At 44.6% G+C, this 20722-nt stretch overlaps 4 protein-coding genes across 13 annotated transcripts in view; 3 read left to right on the top strand and 1 right to left on the bottom strand.

Annotated features, from left to right (window-relative positions):
* EIPR1 (EARP complex and GARP complex interacting protein 1) overlaps nucleotides 1–20722 on the bottom strand; it is a 579020-nt gene that overhangs the window by 223911 nt on the left and 334387 nt on the right. The gene's annotated exons all lie outside the window — the stretch shown is intronic.
* Nucleotides 1–20722, top strand: part of COLEC11 (collectin subfamily member 11) — a 361397-nt gene that overhangs the window by 128496 nt on the left and 212179 nt on the right. The gene's annotated exons all lie outside the window — the stretch shown is intronic.
* Nucleotides 1–20722, top strand: part of RPS7 (ribosomal protein S7) — an 838959-nt gene that overhangs the window by 668585 nt on the left and 149652 nt on the right. The window lies entirely within an intron of this gene.
* TRAPPC12 (trafficking protein particle complex subunit 12) overlaps nucleotides 1–20722 on the top strand; it is a 99570-nt gene that overhangs the window by 47616 nt on the left and 31232 nt on the right. For all 3 annotated transcript variants that reach the window (XM_050754046.1, XM_050754045.1, XM_050754047.1), the window contains one exon: nucleotides 14000–14112. In XM_050754046.1, coding sequence (XP_050610003.1) covers nucleotides 14000–14112 — 113 coding nt within the window. The remainder of the gene's footprint in view (nucleotides 1–13999; nucleotides 14113–20722) is intronic.

The following is a 20722-nucleotide window of genomic DNA, read 5'->3' as shown; positions in this document are numbered from 1 at the left end:
ACTGTTGTTTCCAGATGGATTTGTGCAAATTCAGATATTTGATTTTTCTGTGTTGCCCACATCTATTTACTGTTTACTTTTACTTTACTTTTTTTTCTGTTCTAATAGCTTTTTAATAAAAGGTATTTACTTTTATTCTAACCCACTATTTCTGTACCTTATGAGAAACTCTGTTTTGGGATCTGGTTGAATCCACTCTTTGCTTAACAAAAATTGGTATTTATAAAATACTCAGACAATTAACAAATATTTTTTCATATTTGCCTTAGACCTTTTTTGTAACAAATGAAATCACCCATTGCTGATACAGCCTGTGAACCTCTTTCCCAGTTCAGTCCCTCCCAGAAGCAGTCACAGTTGTGGTGTGTTGTGTATCCTTCCAGATCATGTTTTTACATATTTGCTTCATACACACACATATACATACACACAGAGAAATACATGTATACAGAGAGAGAGTATTGTCTTATAAGCTTTGTCAATATACTTCATAAGCACATCATTCTTCATTTGCTTTTTTTTTTTCCCCACTCGCCATTGTTCATATCCATCTGTATCCGTATCCATAAAGATGAACAATTAGGATCTTTCCAGCTTTTGGCTATGATGAGCAGTGGTGTTATGGACATCTTTGTACATTTCCCTTTGTACATGTTGAGTTCGAGGTGTAAATTTAAAGTGGCATATGTGAAAGTGGCCATGCTAATTTCCACTCCCAGCCACAGCCTGTGTTTCTGTCCCTCCACTCTTGTATAAGTAAAGATTGTCAGACTTTCACCAGTGAGTCTAAAATTCTGCCTCGTGTCGCAACTGACGTCTTTCTGATTTCTGCCGAATTATGTGTCCTTTGTCGGAATTTCCTCCTTGGTGACTCACTCTTTCATAATCTTGGCCTGTATTTCTATTGGGTTATCTTTGTTATTTATTGCTTGAGGTTCATTCTATATAGTAGGTATTTAATCCTTCATCTGTTTTGTATTTGGGAAATATTAATATCTTGTCCCATTCTGGGAAATACTATTTGCAACCCTGAAAAAAAAATTCTAATTTAAAAATACAAACATAACCTTTTTTGTTTGCAACATAACCCGTTTTAGGAGTATCTTCTTGATTCCACATACTGTTATATCAGGAATAATGAATGCAAAGAAATCATGCCTTTGTCATTCCCAAGTAGGCTGAGACAAGTAAAGACATTTACCAGACAGCTTTCCAGAACGTTTCCTAAGGGAGCTCTGCACACTGTTGCTGGGACCGTCCGCTGGGTATGGGAGGAGCTCTGCACACTGTTGCTGGGACAGTCTACTGGGTGTGGAGGAGCTCTGCACACTGTTGCTGGGACCCTCCGCTGGGTATGGGAGGAGCTCTGCACACTGTTGCTGGGACCGTCCGCTGGGTATGGGAGGAGCTCTGCACACTGTTGCTGGGACCGTCCGCTGGGTATGGGAGGAGCTCTGCACACTGTTGCTGGAGCCGTCCACTGGGTGTGGAATAGCTCTGCACACTGTTGCTGGGACCATCCACTGGGTGTGGAGGAGCTCTGCACACTGTTGCTGGGGCCGTCCACTGGGTGTGGAGGAGCTCTGCACACTGTTGCTGGGGCCGTCCACTGGGTGTGGAGGAGCTCTGCACGCTGTTGCTGGGACCGTCCGCTGGGTGTGGAGGAGCTCTGCACGCTGTTGCTGGGGCCGTCCTCTGGGTATGGGAGGAGCTCTGCATACTGTTGCTGGGACCGTCCTCTGGGTATGGGAGGAGCTCTGCACACTGTTGCTGGGATAGTCTGCTGGGTGTCGAGGAGCTCTGCACACTGTTGCTGGGACAGTCTGCTGGGTATGGGAGGAGCTCTGCATACTGTTGCTGGGACCGTCCACTGGGTATGAGAGGAGCTCTGCACACTGTTGCTGGGACCGTCCGCTGGGTGTGGAGGAGCTCTGCACGCTGTTGCTGGGACCGTCCGCTGGGTGTGGAGGAGCTCTGCACACTGTTGCTGGGACCGTCCGCTGGGTGTGGAGGAGCTCTGGGAGATGCAGTATTGGGAAGAGAGTCTACACAGCTGCTGACTTGCCGCTCTTCACGTGGAGCTTCCAAGAGCTCGATCAGCCCCGCGGAGTCCCTTGTGCACACCTGTCAAAGATGCTCTCTCTCCTGGCATAGCCTTGAGGCCCTAGGCCACCTGCTGCCCTTGCCGTCTTCCATCGAGTGCAGTGGGATGCACTTAACGTGAGTTCTCCGGGATCACCTCCCACAGTCTTTGGCCCTGTAGACAGACATCCTCTGTAATCTCCCCACAGCACGGCCATCTGCTGTCACTGGCACCTCAGCATCTGCAGGGAGCATCTCTGTCCCAGGAAATCTCCTCATCCACCCCAGAGGGTGGTCACCGTGGACACCAGCCTTTTCCCAGCACCAAAAGTGTTTTTGTTTGTCTTAAATGTTGTTAACTTCATAATTACTCTTCACGTTAGGGCTTTAAAATACCTTTCCAAAATCCTACAGAGTTTCTCTTTTGAGAGCCATTCTTCATATCCCCGTACTAGCCTTCTTTCTTTAATTTTCTTTTAGTTTTTTTTTTTATTTTTTAAATTGTTACACTAGTACAGATTGTTTCTCCCGTCATAGGGTTTGCAGTCATGAAAAGTGTTGGTAGGGATTATATCTCTGAATAATACTTCTAGATCATTCATTGCATTTTGTATTGACAGCTTGCATTGGTGTGGTACATTTGTTACGACTGATGAACCGGTATTGGTACAGCATTATTAACAAATGTTCATAGTTTACACTTGGGTTCACTCTTGTGTTGAACATATTCACTATGTTAAAGAAAATTAAATGTCCATTCCTGACAAGGCTAATTTCATCCTCTCTCAGAGAGTTAAATTTTTCCAGACCCCCACCACCATCTTTTTAATCTGTTGTTTGGAATTACGCTTCTCGTTCCAAAGAAACATTCACGATGGCAGTCAGCATGTAAACTTTCCTAGTGCTTTGAATTTTTAAAGTACCACGTTCTGCATTAAATTGCTCACTTCAAGTTTCCATGCAACTAGAGGGAAAATAGGAGCCTAAAACATCTTCCCATTGGAAATAAAGCAACTTGATTGTCTTCACTATGCTGTTTAAGAAGTACGGTGCTGCTTCTAATACTAAATTCAGATCTGTATGTTTAGTCTAAGTTACAAGAGCTGTAATGACTTCACACGAAACTGTACTTCAGAAGTGAATCCTTACGGATTACACTCAAGTCAAATTAAAGTGGATGGGGCAAACACTTCAATTAACCGGAATCGCTCTACTCGCCCCTCAGTCGTCTGCTCCTCTGTGCGCGTAAGAATCTCTCTACTCGTCCCTCAGCTGTCTGCTCCTCTGTGTGCCTAAAGGCACACTGTCACTAGGCCTTTCGTCCTTTTTCATCCTCCCTTCAAAATCATGAAATTCACATTTTGAGTTCTCAAATTAAATTCTGAAACTTTTTTTTATCAACACAAAACCATACGTGATATCTCAGAATTAAATATTCAGCATGTTTCAAATGTCAGATTTTATTTTTCATGACAAAATTACCTCACCTTGCAGAGTGACCACGTTCTGCTTGAGTTAGATTTCCAGGTCACAATGCTTTGCATCAGAACTCCCGAGTGTTGATTGTTGGACACATGATTGCTGCTTTATTTGTTTGGAGAAGGCTCATTAGTTCATCTTACTGCTTTTCACTTTGCTCACTGTTTTTATGAAATCTAACATTCTCAGTCTTTTCTTAGAACAAACCACTAAAAATATGGGAATTTTCAGTTCGGGGCCCCATATCTACCATGAGAACATCCAGATGGAGACCTCTCCTCACCCTGTCTGCACTAGATACAGGCCTTGGCCAGTCACTGGGCTGTAGCTGAAGCCACACGTGGGTTGCACATGGCTGTGGCGGACTCATACAGAGGCAGTGACCCAAGCCTCAGTTTGTCTTCATGCTTCAGGGCTTTGGAGACTTAAGCGAATCATTTATATTTAAGGTATTTTTTTTCTCTTAGGACTTTCTCACTGTTTTTGTGTTTTTAGTGTTTTTTAATTTACAATGCCACATTTAACTCAAAAATGACATGTTGAGAGCTGTAAGTGTGACACCGTGTGCTTGGCTGGGCACAGACACCAAGCAGTATCCCCACCGTTGAGCAGAGGGAAACCAAGCGCATGGCTTGTCCTGCCTGCTGAGGTCAGGATAGGGAAGGACACACGCAGACATGCAGAGACAGAGGGAAATCAATACAAAGCAGTCTTCCCAGCAAAGTATTCGCATAACTTGAAAATGAGACGGAAATGCCAGGGCAAACTTGTAAGTTTGTGCCTTTTTGAAGAAAGGGTAAAGCTGTTAAAATTGGGCAAAGGGTTTGGAAGGCTGCCACAGCCACGTTCTCTGAGGCAGGTGGCACAGGCATCCAGGCATCCTCATGGCACACCTGCTCTGGCCTCACGGCCACCTAGCTGCATCTGGGCCCTCACGCCCTGGTTTGCAGGTGACACAAAAGGCTGCAGAGAGGATGTGATCCACCCAGCACAAACAGCTAGTGAGTGGCAGAAGGTAGCATACCCCACTGAAGGGAAACTGAAATGTCATCTTTTTTCCCTTTCATTTTTCACTGCCCAGCACCAAGGCCCGGGCAATTCCTGGCACATTTCTCTTTTCTATAGTAGCAGTACGGATTTTCAGCACAGCAAGGGACAGTCTGAAATAAATTTTGTAGGAGTATTTTCATTTAATGTTTTCTAAATGATTAATGAGAACACTTCTACAGTATTTATACCAACCTAGATTTTGGCAGGTCACAACTATACATGGGAATCTTCCAGAAAAATAGATCCACTAGGAATTGTTTTTCCTTACAGATTTTGACTAGCTTCTCCTTTTTTTTTTTTTTTTTTTTTTTTTTTTTTTTTTTTCTTTTCCAATGCTCTTTCTCCCTGCAGGAGAAAGATAGGCCTCAGGGCTGGTGTGGAAGCCTTGCATATTTTATCTCACTTGACAACCACCCTCAGCATGGAGGATTTCACTGGGATTCCCAGGGTGGCTCTTCAGAGACAGGGGCTAGGTTTGGTGACTGAGAGAATCAGCTTAAAGGTATTTTTATGTGCATTTACTTAAGACAAAAGTATGAATTACACCAAAGTAGCTTCTGTATGTATCTTGTTGAAGAGGGGAGTGGTTTCCTCGAGCTCGCGGACCCCATAGCTCTCATTGTGTGCACAGGGTGCAGGCCCTCCTGCCCAGCGCCAGGAGCTGCTGAGTAAACGTCAGCTCAGTGAAATTCACACGCCCCACCTGGAGCATACAGGCGGCTTCTCCAGCTGCTTCCGTTTATTGTTTTCATTCTGTGATCCATCTATTTTTTCTAGGAAGGGGTGTTTTTCTTTCTGATTTAATTCCCTACGTTTTTCTCTTTCATATGAAGTTGTAGATATGGTTTTCCTTCGGATTTTTATTCTTTTAAGATTTTTAACCTGTGCGAGACTTTTTCAATGATACAAGTCAATGAGGAGGAAGATCTTCCTCCACATCAGTCTTCACTTTGCTCCAGGTATTGCTAGGAAAGGCACAAACAATGACAGCGTGTTTAAGGAAGAACCTGGCCGGCTTGGATCACCGCTACTGTCATTCTTGGTTTTGCATCTACCTGGGGAGGGCCCAGCTTTTAGGTTCCCACTGAGGGAAGCATGAGAGAGGATTGCTTAGAGGATGCTGCCAGAGCTTCCAGCTGACCGTCTTTGCAGAGCGGCTGCCAAGTGGCCTGGTGGCCGTATGTTGGCAGCTTTGGATGAATTGGGATTAGGGAATGTTTGTTTACTTGATAACCGAGTATCTACAAGGAGAGGTGGCAGCGTGAGGGAATAGTGCCACCATAACGAGGACACAGCCAGCCATCTCTTCCCTGCCACAGAACCCCAGGCAGTCCCCTTCAGGCTGCAGTTTTCCGTCTGGACTGAGGGACTGGCCGGTGGAGCAGGAGGAGCCGATCACCCTCCGTGGGAACGAGGATGCTCAGAAGTTTGAGTTACCGTGGTTTTTATGTTCTTCTTTTTGAGATGGAGTCTAACTCTGTCGCCCAGGCTGGAGCGCAGTGGTGCGATCTCGGCTCGCTGCAACCTCCGCCTCCCAGATTCAAGCAGTTCCCCTGCCTCAGCCTCCAAGTAGCAGGGATCACAGGCGTGCGCCCCACGCCCGGCTAATACTTGTATCTTTGGTAGAGACAGGGTTTTCGCCATGTTGGCCAGGCTGGTCTCGAACTTCCAGCCTCAAGTGATCTGCGCGCCTCAGCCTCCCAAAGTGCTGGGATGACAGGCATGAGCCACCGTGCCCAGCTGAGTTATTAACTGTTACGTGGGGGGCAGGGGAAGGGCTCATTATCATTTTTTTAAATAACATTAATGTATTTTCTTTTTAAAATGTTAAAATTTAATTCTGAAAGGATTTTGCTACATTAGTGCTAGTTTTAATTGTGATTTTATTCAATATGTCCCCCAGATGTAAGGAAGAAATGGATAAATTTTGTTCACAAAAATATCCTCCCCACCTCCCAAAAGCAGTAGCAATGGGAGCACCTTAGCACGTGGGAGATTTGAAAAGAACCTGGAAGTCAGGTTTGTTGGAGGAGGAGGATCTGACCACAGCTCAACTCCACCTGCTCCAGCAGTGCGGAGTCCACAGGTACAAGCAGGCGTTTGGTCCCCAAGGCCTCACAGAAGTTCAGGCAGAATTTCATCACCTTCTTTTCCCTTAACCCCCATTTAGGCTTTAAACGCCTGTGTGGTTTTTAAAAGGGTGGAGGTAGCAAGGAAACAATATATATCTAATGAGGGACATTTTCCTGTGTGATATGTAATGAATGTGCTATATGTAGTACTGATTACCTGTTATAATTAAGGCAGCGTATACTACTGATTACCTGTTTTAATTTGATCCTAAGGAAGGTCAGTGTGCATTTTGAGACATTAGAAAAATATAATTGATATTACCTGATAACCTTTGAGTTAGCGAATTTTAATTTCACATCAGTGAGGTACTGTTTTAGAGCAGTGCTTCTCCATCTCAGCGTGCGCAGGAGTCACCCAGCCTCTTGTGGTGGGCAGGCCCTCATGCAGCAGGTCTGGGCAGGGCCTGAGATTCTGAAGTTCTGACAAGGACACAGGTGACAAGACTGCAGCTGGTCGGAATGTACCTTTAATCAAGTATTAATATTACTCTTTCAGCTATAGCTGGCCGCTATATTTAATAGTATTTCTGACAAAAAAAATACATATTTTAAGTTTCAATTTGAGATCCCAAGAACACAGTCCTTCACCCCAAAGAAATGGATCTGATTTTATCTTTTTTCATGTGGCACCCCCCATATTTGAACCACGCTCATTAAAAACTCCATTTTCCATCTAATACGTCGGAGAGACCATCTTTATTATATTTTAAATTATATGTGTAGTTAGGTTTATCTTCCCTTTTTGTAATTTACAGAAAAATCGAGTAGAGTTCCATATACCCTCTTTCTTCTGCACAATTTTTAATAACATCTTGCATTTTTACTAGTAAGTAAAAAAATTTTGCATTAGCACAGTACTTTTATTATAATTGATAAACCAATATCGGTACATTGTTATTAAAGTACATAGTTTACCTTAGGGTTCACTCTGTGGGTTGTCCATTCTGTGGGTTTCAACAAATTAATGACATTCCGTGTTCATCGTAGTGTCATGCAGAATAGTTTCACTGCCCTGTGTATTAATCCCCCCCACCAGCCCTGGATTAATCCCCCATCACCCCTGGATTAATCCCCCCATCACCCCTGGATTAATCCCCCCATCACCCCTGGATTAATCCCCCATCACCCCTGGATTAACCCCCCATCACCCCTGGATTAATCCCCCAATCCCCCATCACCCCTGGATTAATCCCCCGTCACCCCTGGATCAATCCCCCATCACCCCTGGATTAATCCCCCATCACCCCTGGATTAATCCCCCATCACCCCTGGATTAATCCCCCCAATCCCCCATCACTCCTGGATTAATCCCCCATCACCCCTGGATCGATCCCCCATCACCCCTGGATTAATCCCCCCAATCCCCCATCACTCCTGGATTAATCCCCCGTCACCCCTGGATTAATCCCCCATCACCCCTGGATTAATCCCCCCAATCCCCCATCGCCCCTGGATTAATCCCCCATCACCCCTGAATTAATACCCCATCGCCCCTGGATTGATCCCCCCCAAATCACCCCTGGATTGATCCCCCCCAAATCACCCCTGGATTAACCCCCCACCACCACCCCTGGATTAACCCCCCACCACCCCTGGATTAACCCCCCACCACCTCTGGGAACTTGGAGTCTTTCCATTGTCTCCATAGTTTCACCTTTTCCAAAGGTCTTATAGTGAGAATCATACGGTGTATGGTCCTCCGGTTGGCTTCGTTCACTTAGGAATGTGCATTTATGGTTCCACTGTCTTTTTCTGGTTGATAGTACATTTATTATCTCTGAATAATATTCCGCTGTGTGTATATACCACAGCTTATTTATCCGTTCCTCTGTTGAAGAATAGAACTTGGTTGCTTCTGGTTTTTGACAATTACGAATAAAGCTGCTATAAACATTCTTTTGCAGGGTTTTGTGTAGACACAAGTTTTCCAATCCTTGGGTAACTCCCTAGGACTGTGATTGCTGGATTTTATGGTAAAAGTATTCTTAGCTTTGTAAATATCTGCCAAGCATCTTCCAAGGCTTTCATACTATTTGGCTTTCCTAAGAGCAATGAATGAGAGTTCCTGTTGATTCACATCCTCAACCAGCCTTTGGTATTGTCATTTTTTGGATTTTTCACTATTCTGATAGGTGTATAGTGTCATCTCATTGTTTTAATTTGCAGTTCCCTAATGACATATGATGATGAGTATCTTTATATGCTTGTCATTGATAAATCTTTATTGGTGAGGTGTCTGTTCAGATCTGTTGCCCATTTATTAGTTGGGTTATTCGTTTTCTTATTGTCTGTTTTTTGGAGACAGAGTCTCACTCTGTCGCCCAGGCTGGAGTCCAGTTGTGCAGTTATGGCTCACTGCAGCCTCGAGCCCCTGGGCTTAAGCAGTCTTCCCACCTCAACCAACGGAGTAGCTGGGACTGTAGGCACACACCACACTTGGCTAGTTTTTGTGTTTTTTGTAGAAACCAAAAAAAGCAATCAGTTTGCTTCAGCCTCCCCACCTGCTGGGATCACAGGCATCAGCCACCATACCTGGCCTGTTGTTGATTTTTAAGGATTCTTTGTATACGTTGGATACAAGTTCTTTATTAGATAGGTGTTTTACAAATATTTTCTTCCTATCTGTGACTTGTCTCTTCATTACTTTAATACTACGTTTTACAGAGCATATGTTTTTAATTTTAATGAAGTCCAGCTTACTGATTTTTTTCTTTTCATGGATTATGTTTTTGGTGTTGTATCTGAAAGATTATCAACAAACCCAGGTCACCTAGATTTTCATCTGTGTTCTGTTCTAAAAGTTTTATAATTTTTGCACTTTACATGTAGGTCTGTTATTGGAGTTAATTTTTGTGTAAGATGTAAGATCTGTGTCTAGATTCATTTTTTTCATGTGGACGTCCAGTTGTCCCAGCACCATTTTTGGAAAAGCCTGTTCTTTCTCCATTGCATTTCCTTTATTCGTCTGTCACAGATCAAACTGACTATATTTGTGAGGAGCAATTTCTTGTCTTTCTGCTCGGGGCCACAGATCTATTTGTCCGTTCTTTCTCTAGGACCACACAGTCACCCAGTCTTTTTACAGTAGCTTTCGAGTAGCTCTCAAGGTGGGTAGTCTCAGCCCTCCAGATTTGCTCTCTTTAGTGTTGGATATTCTGAGTGTTTTCCTTCTCCATATTAACTTCAGAGTCATTTCGTTGATAACCATGAAATAATTTGCTGGGATTTTGATTGGGGCTGCATCGAATCTGTAGGTCAAGTTGTAAAGAACTGTTGTTTTAGCAGTATTGTCTTCCTGTACATGAATGTGTAATATCTCTTGATTTTTTTCAGCTCTGTGAATTTTTTCATCAGAGTTTTGTAGTTTTCTTCCTACAGCTCTTGTGCTTATTTTGTCCATTTTATACCTAGGGTATTTCACTTATTTATATGGGAAATGATAGTGTGTTTTTAATTTCAAATTCCCATCTTTTATTGGTAGTATCTAGGAAGACAGTTGACTTTTGCATATTGATCTCGTATCCTGTGACCTTTAAACACTTACTAGTTTAGAAGTTTTTTTGTTCTTTGAGATTTTTCTTCATAATTATGTCATTTTAAGCAAATAGTTTTATTTCCTTCTTCCCACTCTGTGTACCTTTGGTTTTCTTTTCTTGTCATTACATTAGCTCGAACTTCCAGTACAATGTTCAGTGGAAGAGATGAGAGGGAACATTGTTGCTTTATTCATGATCTTAGGGGGAAATCACTGAGTTTCTCACTCTTAAGTATGTTGTTAGCTGCAGTTGTTTTATGATGTCCTTTATCAAGTTGAGGAAGTTTCCCTCTATTCCTAGTTTGCTGAGAGTTTTTATCATGAGCCGGTGCTGGATTTTGTTAAATGCTTTTCTACATCTATGGATAAGATTTTTGTTCTTTAGCCTGTTTGATGTAGTAGATTATGTTAACTGATTTTGGAATGTTAGATCACCCTTGCATACCTGGAATAAATTCTGTCTGGTCATGGTTTATAATTCTTTTTATACATTGTTGGATTTGGTTGCTAATTTTTTGTTGACTTCAGTTCTCTTCGATTCAGTTTGCTAATTTTGTTGAAGATTTTTGCATTTATGTTCATGAGACATATTGGTCTATATTCTTTTTTCTTGTAACATCTTTGTCTGGTTTTGGTATTAGGGTAATGCCAGCCTCATATAAGAAGTTAGAAAGTATTCCTCTGCTTCTGTTTTCGGGAAGAGATTGTGGAGAACTGATATCATTTCTTCCATAAATGTTTGGTGGAATTCACAGTGAAACCATCTAGGTCTGGGGCTTGCTTTTTTGGAAAGGTTTTTCTTTTTCTATCTAAGTTACCAAATGTGTGGACATAGAGCTGTTCGTAATATTCCTTTATTATTCTTTTACTGTCCGTAGGATCCACAGTAATAATCCTTCACTTCTAGTACTAGTTGTTTATGTCTTGTCTTTTTTTGACTAGCCTGGGGAGAGGCTTATTGGTCTTGTCAGAGTTTTATTGGTCTTGTCAAAGAATATGTTTTTGGTTTGGTTGATTTTGTCTATTGATTTCCTGTTTTCAGTTTCACTGATTTCTGCTCTAATTTTTATTATTATATTTTTATTATTATTATTTTATTCTCTACTGCTTACTTTAGGCTTATATTGCTCTTTCTTTCCTTCTAGTTTTCAAAGGTGGAACTGGTTTCAGATCTTTCTTTTCTAGTATATGCATTTAATGCTAAAAAGCTTCCTCTCAGCACTGCTTTTGCTGCATCCCACAAATTTTGATGTTGTATTTTTATTTTCACTTTGTTCAAAATATTTTCACATGTGCTTTTACATCCAGAAGCACCCCCATGTCCATGGGCAGTTGTCAGGGTAAGGGGCAGCTAACTTTCTGCCACTGTCTCAGGTGAAGTGGCAGGAGTCACACAGCCTGTTTTCTCACCATCTACCAAACTGTATTCCAGATCGGAGTATTAACAGCTAGTCTATAAATTGAGATCGGAGTATTAACAGCCAGTCGGTAAATTGAGATCGGAGTATTAACAGCTAGTCTGTAAATTGAGATCAGAGTATTAACAGCTAGTCTGTAAATTGAGATCAGAGTATTAACAGTCTATAAATTGAGATCGGAGTATTAACAGCCAGTCTGTAAATTGAGATCGGAGTATTAACAGCTAGTCTGTAAATTGAGATCGGAGTATTAACAGCTAGTCTGTAAATTGAGATCGGAGTATTAACAGTCTATAAATTGAGATCGGAGTATTAACAGCCAGTCTGTAAATTGAGATCGGAGTATTAACAGCTAGTCTATAAATTGAGATCGGAGTATTAACAGCTAGTCTGTAAATTGAGATCGGAGTATTAACAGTCTATAAATTGAGATCGGAGTATTAACAGCCAGTCTGTAAATTGAGATCGGAGTATTAACAGCTAGTCTATAAATTGAGATCGGAGTATTAACAGCTAGTCTGTAAATTGAGATCGGAGTATTAACAGTCTATAAATTCAGATCGGAGTATTAACAGCCAGTCTGTAAATTGAGATCGGAGTATTAACAGCTAGTCTATAAATTGAGAATGGAGTATTAACAGCCAGTCTGTAAATTGAGATCGGAGTATTAACAGCTAGTCTATAAATTGAGATCGGAGTATTAACAGCCAGTCTGTAAATTGAGAGCGGAGTATTAACATCTAGTCCCAAGTTGGGTTTGAGAACTTCCAGTAGGGGTTTGTTTCTGTGCTTACCTTATAGAGCTTGAAGAGTTCTTGAGATATTCTCTCCCTTGAGTTAAGTGATCAGCCACATAGGAGTGATTCTGGCCCCTTCTCTACTTGAGACAGAAGGATGGAAGTGACACGGCTTACATATAACTTACCATGTTGGGCCGGTTCCACAGTGACGTGACTTACATATGACTTGCATTGCAGGCCAGTCCCCTGCGTCATTATACTGATGGTCTAGAAATGTTTATTTCTGGGAAACCGAAGTGACTCAGGTTGTAACTTAAGCTCAGCCAGACATTCTCTTGAGATACAGAAATTATTTAGTGGCATCAAAAAAGAAAGTTTAAACATTTTAATTTCAATAATTGTTATCTTTCTTTTCTCCAGCTTATCATCACAGTAAAACTATTTTCCATAGTGTTCTTTAATTTTCATTGTCTTCTTTTTGGACCTTTCTTATTAAAGACCATAACCATAAAGCTCATTTCAGTGTGGTTGTGGCCCATTCTCAGTAATGGTTAATGAATAGACAGATGGATGCACTGAGGCACAGAGATGTTAAGTGGCTTGCAGAAGTCACACGCGTGTTTCCTCACCGTCTTTCAGACTATATTCCAGGTCCGAATATTCATCACTTAGGCCTATTTTGAAAAGCACTTTGCTGAATACATGTGATTGCCCTCTGCTGGCATTTCTCTGTTCTTTATCTCATTTATAATCAATGCATGCTATTTGATTTTTTGCTGATTGTTATCTACTTAGTATACATACTACAGATCAAATTCCGAATCCTATTAGAAGAGAACACAATATTAACAATAAGTTTACCTTACCCTGAGAGATGATGCAGCCACATGTGATATGATATAAAGGTGGTTTCTCTTGGGCTTCTTCCTCTTAGCACACTCGTAACCAGGCAGCTCTGGGTGATAGATTTTTCAAGTCCAGCTCCCTTGCCTCCTGTTGAGACAGCTCAGAGGCAGAGCGCAGGCTCCAAGGCCACGTGGAATCCAGTGGGAGGCCCATTCCCAGGGCCCAGGCCTGAGATGCACCTGTGCTCAGTTTCCCCTCCTCCCCACTGGCCAGAACCACTGGCTGGCTTACAGCTTCTCCCTTCAGGGTCTCCTTCTGGGGAACCCAACCTAAGCAACCTTCATTCGAGCTTGCTAAACTAAAGAAATATTAAAGAATATCTGAGCATTCAGGTTTTTCTTTTATTGGAGGAGGGGTTGGTGGTCTCTACTGTTTCATTCATTTTGGGATCGTTTCTAAATGATTGCAGTGTAGCTATGGAAATCGTGGTGTCATCCACCTGTCTCCTCTGATAATTGTCTAGACATACATAGATAGAGCTCCACAGAGAAAACCAGCATGTATTTTATAGCTGACACCGTTAAATACTTCACAAGAAATAAAGGGATCTGTCATCACTTCTGCTGGGACATCTGCGACGCCTTCTTCAAGTGTGCCAAGTATGATTGCGTGCTCAGTTATGGCAAACAAACTCACTCAGCGCTGATTGGATTCCAGGCTCCATGGTCCCCTTCTCGATGCGCATCTTGCACGCGGAGCTTCAGCAGTACCTGGGGAACCCACAGGAGTCGCTGGATAGACTGCACAGGGTGAAGACCGTCTGCAGCAAGGTAGGTGGCGCTGTCATTTTTCCCCGCCACAGGGAGGACACGCCCTCCACGCCCTCCCCACAGGACGTGCCTGGGGTGTTCCCTGCCCATCCTGCCCCGTGCACCATCGCTGCTTCTGCCTTCAGAAGGCTAGGTGACCCAGTTGTGTGGCCTGGTAGTCATGGCTCTTGTGAAATATTTTTTAGGGATGGTCAGAGTTTCCAGCAGAGCTTAAGTCCTGTAATTCTTACTGCCTGGTACTGTGAGAAGCCAAAAGGCAGAGACCTCTTTCTTGCCGAGGCCGCCGGCTCAAACTTCAAGGTCAGTGTGCCAGACCACTCCTGTGTCCCACAGGTGCTCACGCGCACCTGCCACGTGCAGACAGAGGTGGTGCCGGAGCAGTACTGAAAGCAATCATGGTTTAAGCTTTCAAATCAAAGTAAGTGGTACTGCATTACGGCAACTGTCACTCATGATCCTGACTGCAAAGGCAGAGTCAGAGTGTTTTTGGACTCATTCTCGGTTGTGAAGTCACAGATAATGTGGGAGCCACCAAAGCGGCACATTATTACACTAACTGAGATTGGGAAGAAGTGTGGGACTCAGAGACTTTGCTGTCTACAGGCTGTTAGAGATTATTCATCTCAGATTAGGAATGATCCTGCCTTTCTACCCACGTCACAGTGGTCCTATGTAGGTTCAATGACATAAGGTATGCGGAAGTACTTTGAAAACGACAACAACAAGCAGTTTTTAGGAGCAGCAGCATAGTATGATTTTTGGAAAAACGAAGATTCTTCTTGTCGAATTCCCGCTTTCACTTCCCAGCTGTTGTGATGGAAGTTTTGTGGAGTTCCAAAACGGTGGTGTCGTCAGTGTTCCTAGCGAGGAAGGAAGGGGCCCTCCTTGTCTGTGGAGAAAATCAGGCATTTCTAGGCACCTCATCGCCCTGGGCTTTGCACCCACTTCCATTTTTTTAATACCATAACTTACAAGATAAAAAGATTGTTTGCTTTTTATACTATATATATAGTATAGAAATTGTTGATGGAGAATCATGTTACCAACTGTTTTACATTTCAACACTTTTCTTGAATCTTAAAACGGGGTTTAATTTTATTTACAGAAATTGGAAGCACATAACTTGAAATTGGGAAATTCTAAATCAGTGACTTTCTAAACTGTACACGAATTTTTCATTATCCTCCATGTCACGTTGTAGGAAATCTTTATAGTATTGAGAGAGAAAATCCTGGGCCATAGGGTGATTGTGGATGGAAAAGCCAAGTTAGTTGAAGTAGTTTTGCAAGTCAGCTTTCCTGGTCCTAAAGTATTTCCTATTTCAGTATTATGCTTCTTAAATGCATACTACAGGCTGGGTGCAGGGGCTCATGCCTGTAATCCCAGCTACTCGGGAGGCTGAGGCATGAGAATCGCTTAAACCCAGGAGGCTGAGGTTGCAGTAAGCCGAGATCAAGCCACTGCACTCCAATCTGGGCAACAGAGCAAGACTCTGTCTCAAAAAAGAAAAAAAAACTGTATACTACAGTGTAGCGATCAGGGGAGCCACTTAGCACTAGCTGTGAAGCAGCAGGGACAGTGGAGCAGAGAGCAGGAAATTCCCACACCGCTGCTCCAGGCACCTGCACCCACTCTACCCGACAGACTCCTTTGTCGCATTCATTATGAGCCAGCCACTGCTCTGAGTTCCAACATTAACTCATTTAATCCTTATCACAACCCTATGAAGGAGATGTTATTATCCCAGTTTACAGATGGGGAGACTGAGGCATGGAGAGGTTAGCCAACTTAGGATCACATGAGTTGAACCCAAGTCGTCTGGCTCTAGAGTCCATGCTCATCATCACTCGCCTGCCTCCATCACTGTAATGTGTCCCGTTTGAAGGGAGAAGGACCGAGAGTCCTCTCTTCATTCTGCACCAGCATTTCTGCTCCAAGGAAGGACAGTGCTGTCCGGGGTCAACTGACATCTGCTCAGAAGACCCCTGTGCTTCCGCTGACTGATGCCTGAGATGGGCTCGAGCCTGTGTTCTGCTGGCTGGGCCCTCCTGAGACTCTTGCGGGGGCTTCCAGGCAACAGCAGTTGACAGCTATGCATTGAGGGGTTGGGGAGAAACCAGAAGGATCAGTGCAGTCACATCCTTGGAACATTTCTCTCAGGCTGACCGGGCTTGGGGCCACCATCAGTGAGAGAGCCACTCATGCTTCTCGTTCCCTCCGCTAGTCTACCGTTCCACCTGCCTCTCAGCGTGTGAATACATCACCACACTTCAGGCATCTCTCATGTTTACAGATACATATTTTTTCTATGGCATGATCCAAATATAAGCCAGCATTCCTTGTGGTACTTAATTGAGGAAATCGCAATTTGTTCTAATCCTGGAAGAAAAACAAGCAGTTGGATTTATGAAAAGATGTGTGTTGGTCTTCACCTTAAAAGATTTTCATGGTTAATTTCAATATGTGATTACTATGTGTTCCTTTATATGCTGACTTAAAATTTGACACCCTCTTGAGAGAGAGAGCTGCACTGTGGCACAGCTGGTGGATGCCTGGACCACGAGAGAAAGACCCAGGGCGGGACCATGCAGTCAGCCTTGCCTCTCCGCCACCTTTGGCAGGAGAAGAAGCACCGTCGCCAACTTCCTCGGTCACTTCCTTGCACATTAAGGGCTCGTGGGAGCATGTGGGGCCTCTCCACTACCTTCCGCAGGAGAAGCACCGTTGCCAACTTCCTCGCTCACTTCCTTGCACATTAGGGGCTTGTGGCAGCATGTGGGCATTCTTAACCTTTCTGTGACTGGTTCAGTGTTGAACTGAAGCTTGTTCATTTGTTCATGCAGCAAATGTCCATTCAGCACCTACTGAGTGCTGCACGCTGGCAGTTGGGGACTGAACAGAACACAGCCTTGCCCTCAGTGAGTTTACAGTTTGGTAGATGATGCTTGTTTCACCTGTTCCTTTTAGGTTTGCAGCCATCACCAATACATCATGATCATCCAGAATTTAAACAGGGACAGTTTGTGTTCATGCTCGAATTTCTTTACTCAAGAAGTGTGTCTTAGTCCATTTGGCATTGCCATAAAGGAATACCCGAGGGTGAGTCATTTATAAAGAAAAGGTTTATTTTGGCTCACACTTCTGCAGGCCGTACAAGAAGCACAGTGTCAGCATCTCAGCATCTGCTTCTGGTGAGGCCTCAGGAAGCTTTTTTTTTGAAACAGAGTCTGGTTCTGTCACCCAGGCTGGAATGCAGTGACGCTATTGGGTCACTGCAACCTCCACCTCCCAGGTTCAAGCAGTTCTCCTGCCTCACCTCCTGAGTAGCTAGGATTACAGGCATCCACCACCACACCTGGCTAATTTTTGTATTTTTAGTAGAGACAGGGCTTAACCACGTTGGCCAGGCTGGCCTCAAACTCCTGACCTCAAATGATCCACCTGCCTCGGCCTCCCAAAGTGCTGGGATTACAGGCATGAGCCACTGCGCCCGGCCAGGAAGCTTTTAATCCTAGTAGAAAGCAAAGGGGAAGCAAGTATGTCACACAGTGAGAACGAGAGTGACAAGTGAAGAGGAGGAGGACGAGTGAGGCACCAGAGTTTTTTTAAACAATCAGATCCCAAGATAACGAATGGAGCCAGAACTCATTCGTTGCCACAGGGAGGGTACCAAGCCACCCATGAGGGTTCCACCCCCAGGAAACAGACACCTCCCACCAGGCCCCATCTCCAACACTGGGGCTCGCATTTCATCATGAGAGTTGGAGGGGATGAATGTCCAAACTCTACCATAGTGCAAAAATCTGAAAATACTAAAAGCCAGCCCACCACTGTTCTGCCAGTGTTGATTTGGTGGATTAAAGTGAACAGCTTGGTGTGGCCTTCGATCCTCTCTGCTCTCCACCAGTGAATAAAGAGAGAGGTCAGACCAGAGACTCTCCAGGGTTCTCCAGCATGACTGTTCTGATTTGCCCAGACCTTCGCAACTCCAGGAAATCCTCAGGAAGTCTTAAACTAACGATGTGTCAGCGAGACCGCTCCCTGTGTGGACTGCTCTTTGTGCCTTGTTTAAAGCATTCACCACACCTGCCCCAAACCACACGCGCACACACACAGCTCTGCTTGGGACACGCACTGTGTGTCCCAGCACTGAGGTGCTGTCACGTGTTAACGCTGCACGGATGTGTGCTGAATGCATCATGTTGATTACCTACTAATGCCCACAGCAGCTGCAGGTGACTTTACTATCCTCGGTTCCCAGATGAGGAAGGTGGCCTTAGGGAGGGGAAGTATCCACCAGACAACTGCAGTGAGGCAGCGAGCGAGCCTGGCTGAGCCCCACCGCACAGCTCCAGAAGCCTCGCCCTTGAGCACCAGTCTACGGTTCTCTGGGAATTAGACCATCAGGATTGGGGTTGTTTCCTCCAAATACAGACTTTTCTCTGCTGCCTTGTGAAGCAGGGGCTCTAAAGTTTGGTGTTAAGCGTCACTTGAACAGTTCCAGAAATTTTAGCAATCCCGACGGCACTTGCTCCTGCCAAAAACTGTTCTCAGTCGGTTCAGGGAACTGTGAGCTCTTCCAGTGGGTGAGGAGAGTCAAGCAGAGTGAAAAGAAATGAGTCTAGAATGTTAAACATTAGTTCCTTTGGTGCCATTTTCCGTTAGCTCCTCCTCCCGCAGCTTACCCTCCTTGGTCTGCGCCTCTGGCCCTGGGCTTCAGCTCCACCTCAGGCTGCTAAGGGAAGCTGCCCAGTGGGGGAGCCACCGCCGCCATTCTGCATGAGAATTTCCAGTGACCACTCCGGAGCCGGCCATACCCAGGCCGAGCCCTGGAGTCCTGGATGGCCCCTCCTCTCAGGTCTTCTGGGGGCGCTTGAGCAGGCGGAGGCCAGTGCTGGGGCTGCAGTCGGTGGCTGTTGACTGGCCCAGAGCCTTGACGCTGATCTGAGATGCTTAATTCAAGGATGTTCTACAAAACGAGATAGTTGTTTCTAGAAAGAAAGCAGGTATTTGGTTCATATTCCCCAAAGAACTCTGTCCCATTTGTTTTCACTGCTTGCATGGCATCTGTTGTTGATCTTCAAAGTAGTTTTTCCAGGCTGGAGGTCAGGAATGACCGTAGAATCAAATGCTTCAGAAGGGGGTAAACAGTAGCGCAAGAACCAAGCGAGGGTGGCGGAAGGTTTTCATCCCATAGTGATCAAGTCAGCGCAGAGCATTCAGGTTGCTCAGAAAATGAACGTGCTGCCATTTGTACAGATGTGTGCTGAGCCCTGCTGTCTGATAACTGCCACTCCAGCAGAAGTCAAGTCTTCTCAGGTTCAGTTCCCAGCGTGATTTCCCACAGGAAAAGAAGCCGCCCTAGGTGACAGCAGAGTGAGGTGCGGGAGGGCTCGGGAGCAGCCAGAGTGACAGGCAGCGCAGTGTGTGCCCCCAGTCACTCAGACCAGGCCTCGTGCAGGTTGAGCTTGACATTCAGCTCTCAGGGGAGAGGCCAGAACAGACCCACCCCAGTCACCTGCGGGCTGCGCTCACAGAGTCGCGTGGTTTGAGCTGCAGCAGCTGCCGAAGTAGCAAAGGAAGAGGCTGGTCAGGGTGCCGGCTGTCGAGTGTGTGTGGCCTCATGTGGGGAACTGCTCATGACATCACGTTCATTTCAAAGCCAGAACTATAATTACAATGTGACCGTGATGAAATCAGTGATACTTATTGGAGGAAGAATGCCCCAGTGTGTTAGTGGCATAAACGATGTGATGAAAGGCCGTTTAATTCCTCTTTTCTTATCCACGTCTCGCTCAACGCATGTATTCATTTTATCATGTAAGACCTTTTGCTGTTGAAAGAATGAAGACCATGGGGCAGGAGCGAAAATAAAGGAAGCCCAGAGAACAGCCAGTCCGCGAGGGCAGAGGGGTGCCGGGAGCACGCTCTGGGCCGAGGCTCCTGGTAAGGGAGCGAGCGGAGCAGGAAGCTGAACCCCCACGTATTCTCAGGGGGCCGACTTCTCCTGTGTTGAAGATTCACCAAAGACTGATTCGAGTCTGTGTTCAGCATGAGTGTTTCAGATTAGAACAGTGCTGAGAATTTTTATATGGTGCCCAGTTTTAGTAGGACATCACTTAGGATCTTTATAAATGAGTTCAGGGTACTTTGTTTTATCTGTTGTCTTTGAGCCACTGAGTGAATTAGTAAATGTTTGGTGCAAATATGATTGCATCAGTGAAGAAGAAAATATACCACGATTTAAAATAATTTTCCTATGCTACCGTGGCTTGGAAAAATCAATGCCGCCGTCCTCTGACCGTGCTCCTCCCACGCGCCCTGCAGGCTGTCTCCCTCTTGGTCTCCACTCGAGAGAGCTTCACAGACCATTTGGGAAAGAGCCAAGGAAACACATTTCTACAAGCCATTTGCATAAGTAGACATAATCCATACGGAATGATGTATAGTTCGATTGTAGTTGCATTCGTCACTGACCTGCATCCACCCGCACAGTCTTGAGTTCAGCTCCATCCTTCCCTGCAGTTCCGCAGCCTCCAGATTCTCCAGCTCAGCTTGGCTGAGAGTTCCACGTTCATAGAAGTGCTTCTTTACAAACTCACTCCCAGCT

This window comes from Macaca thibetana, chromosome 13 (genome assembly GCF_024542745.1).
Source record: "Macaca thibetana thibetana isolate TM-01 chromosome 13, ASM2454274v1, whole genome shotgun sequence".
Lineage (NCBI taxonomy): Eukaryota > Metazoa > Chordata > Mammalia > Primates > Cercopithecidae > Macaca > Macaca thibetana.
Note: the sequence above shows the minus strand (reverse complement) of the source record. Positions and strands in the feature narration are given on the sequence as shown.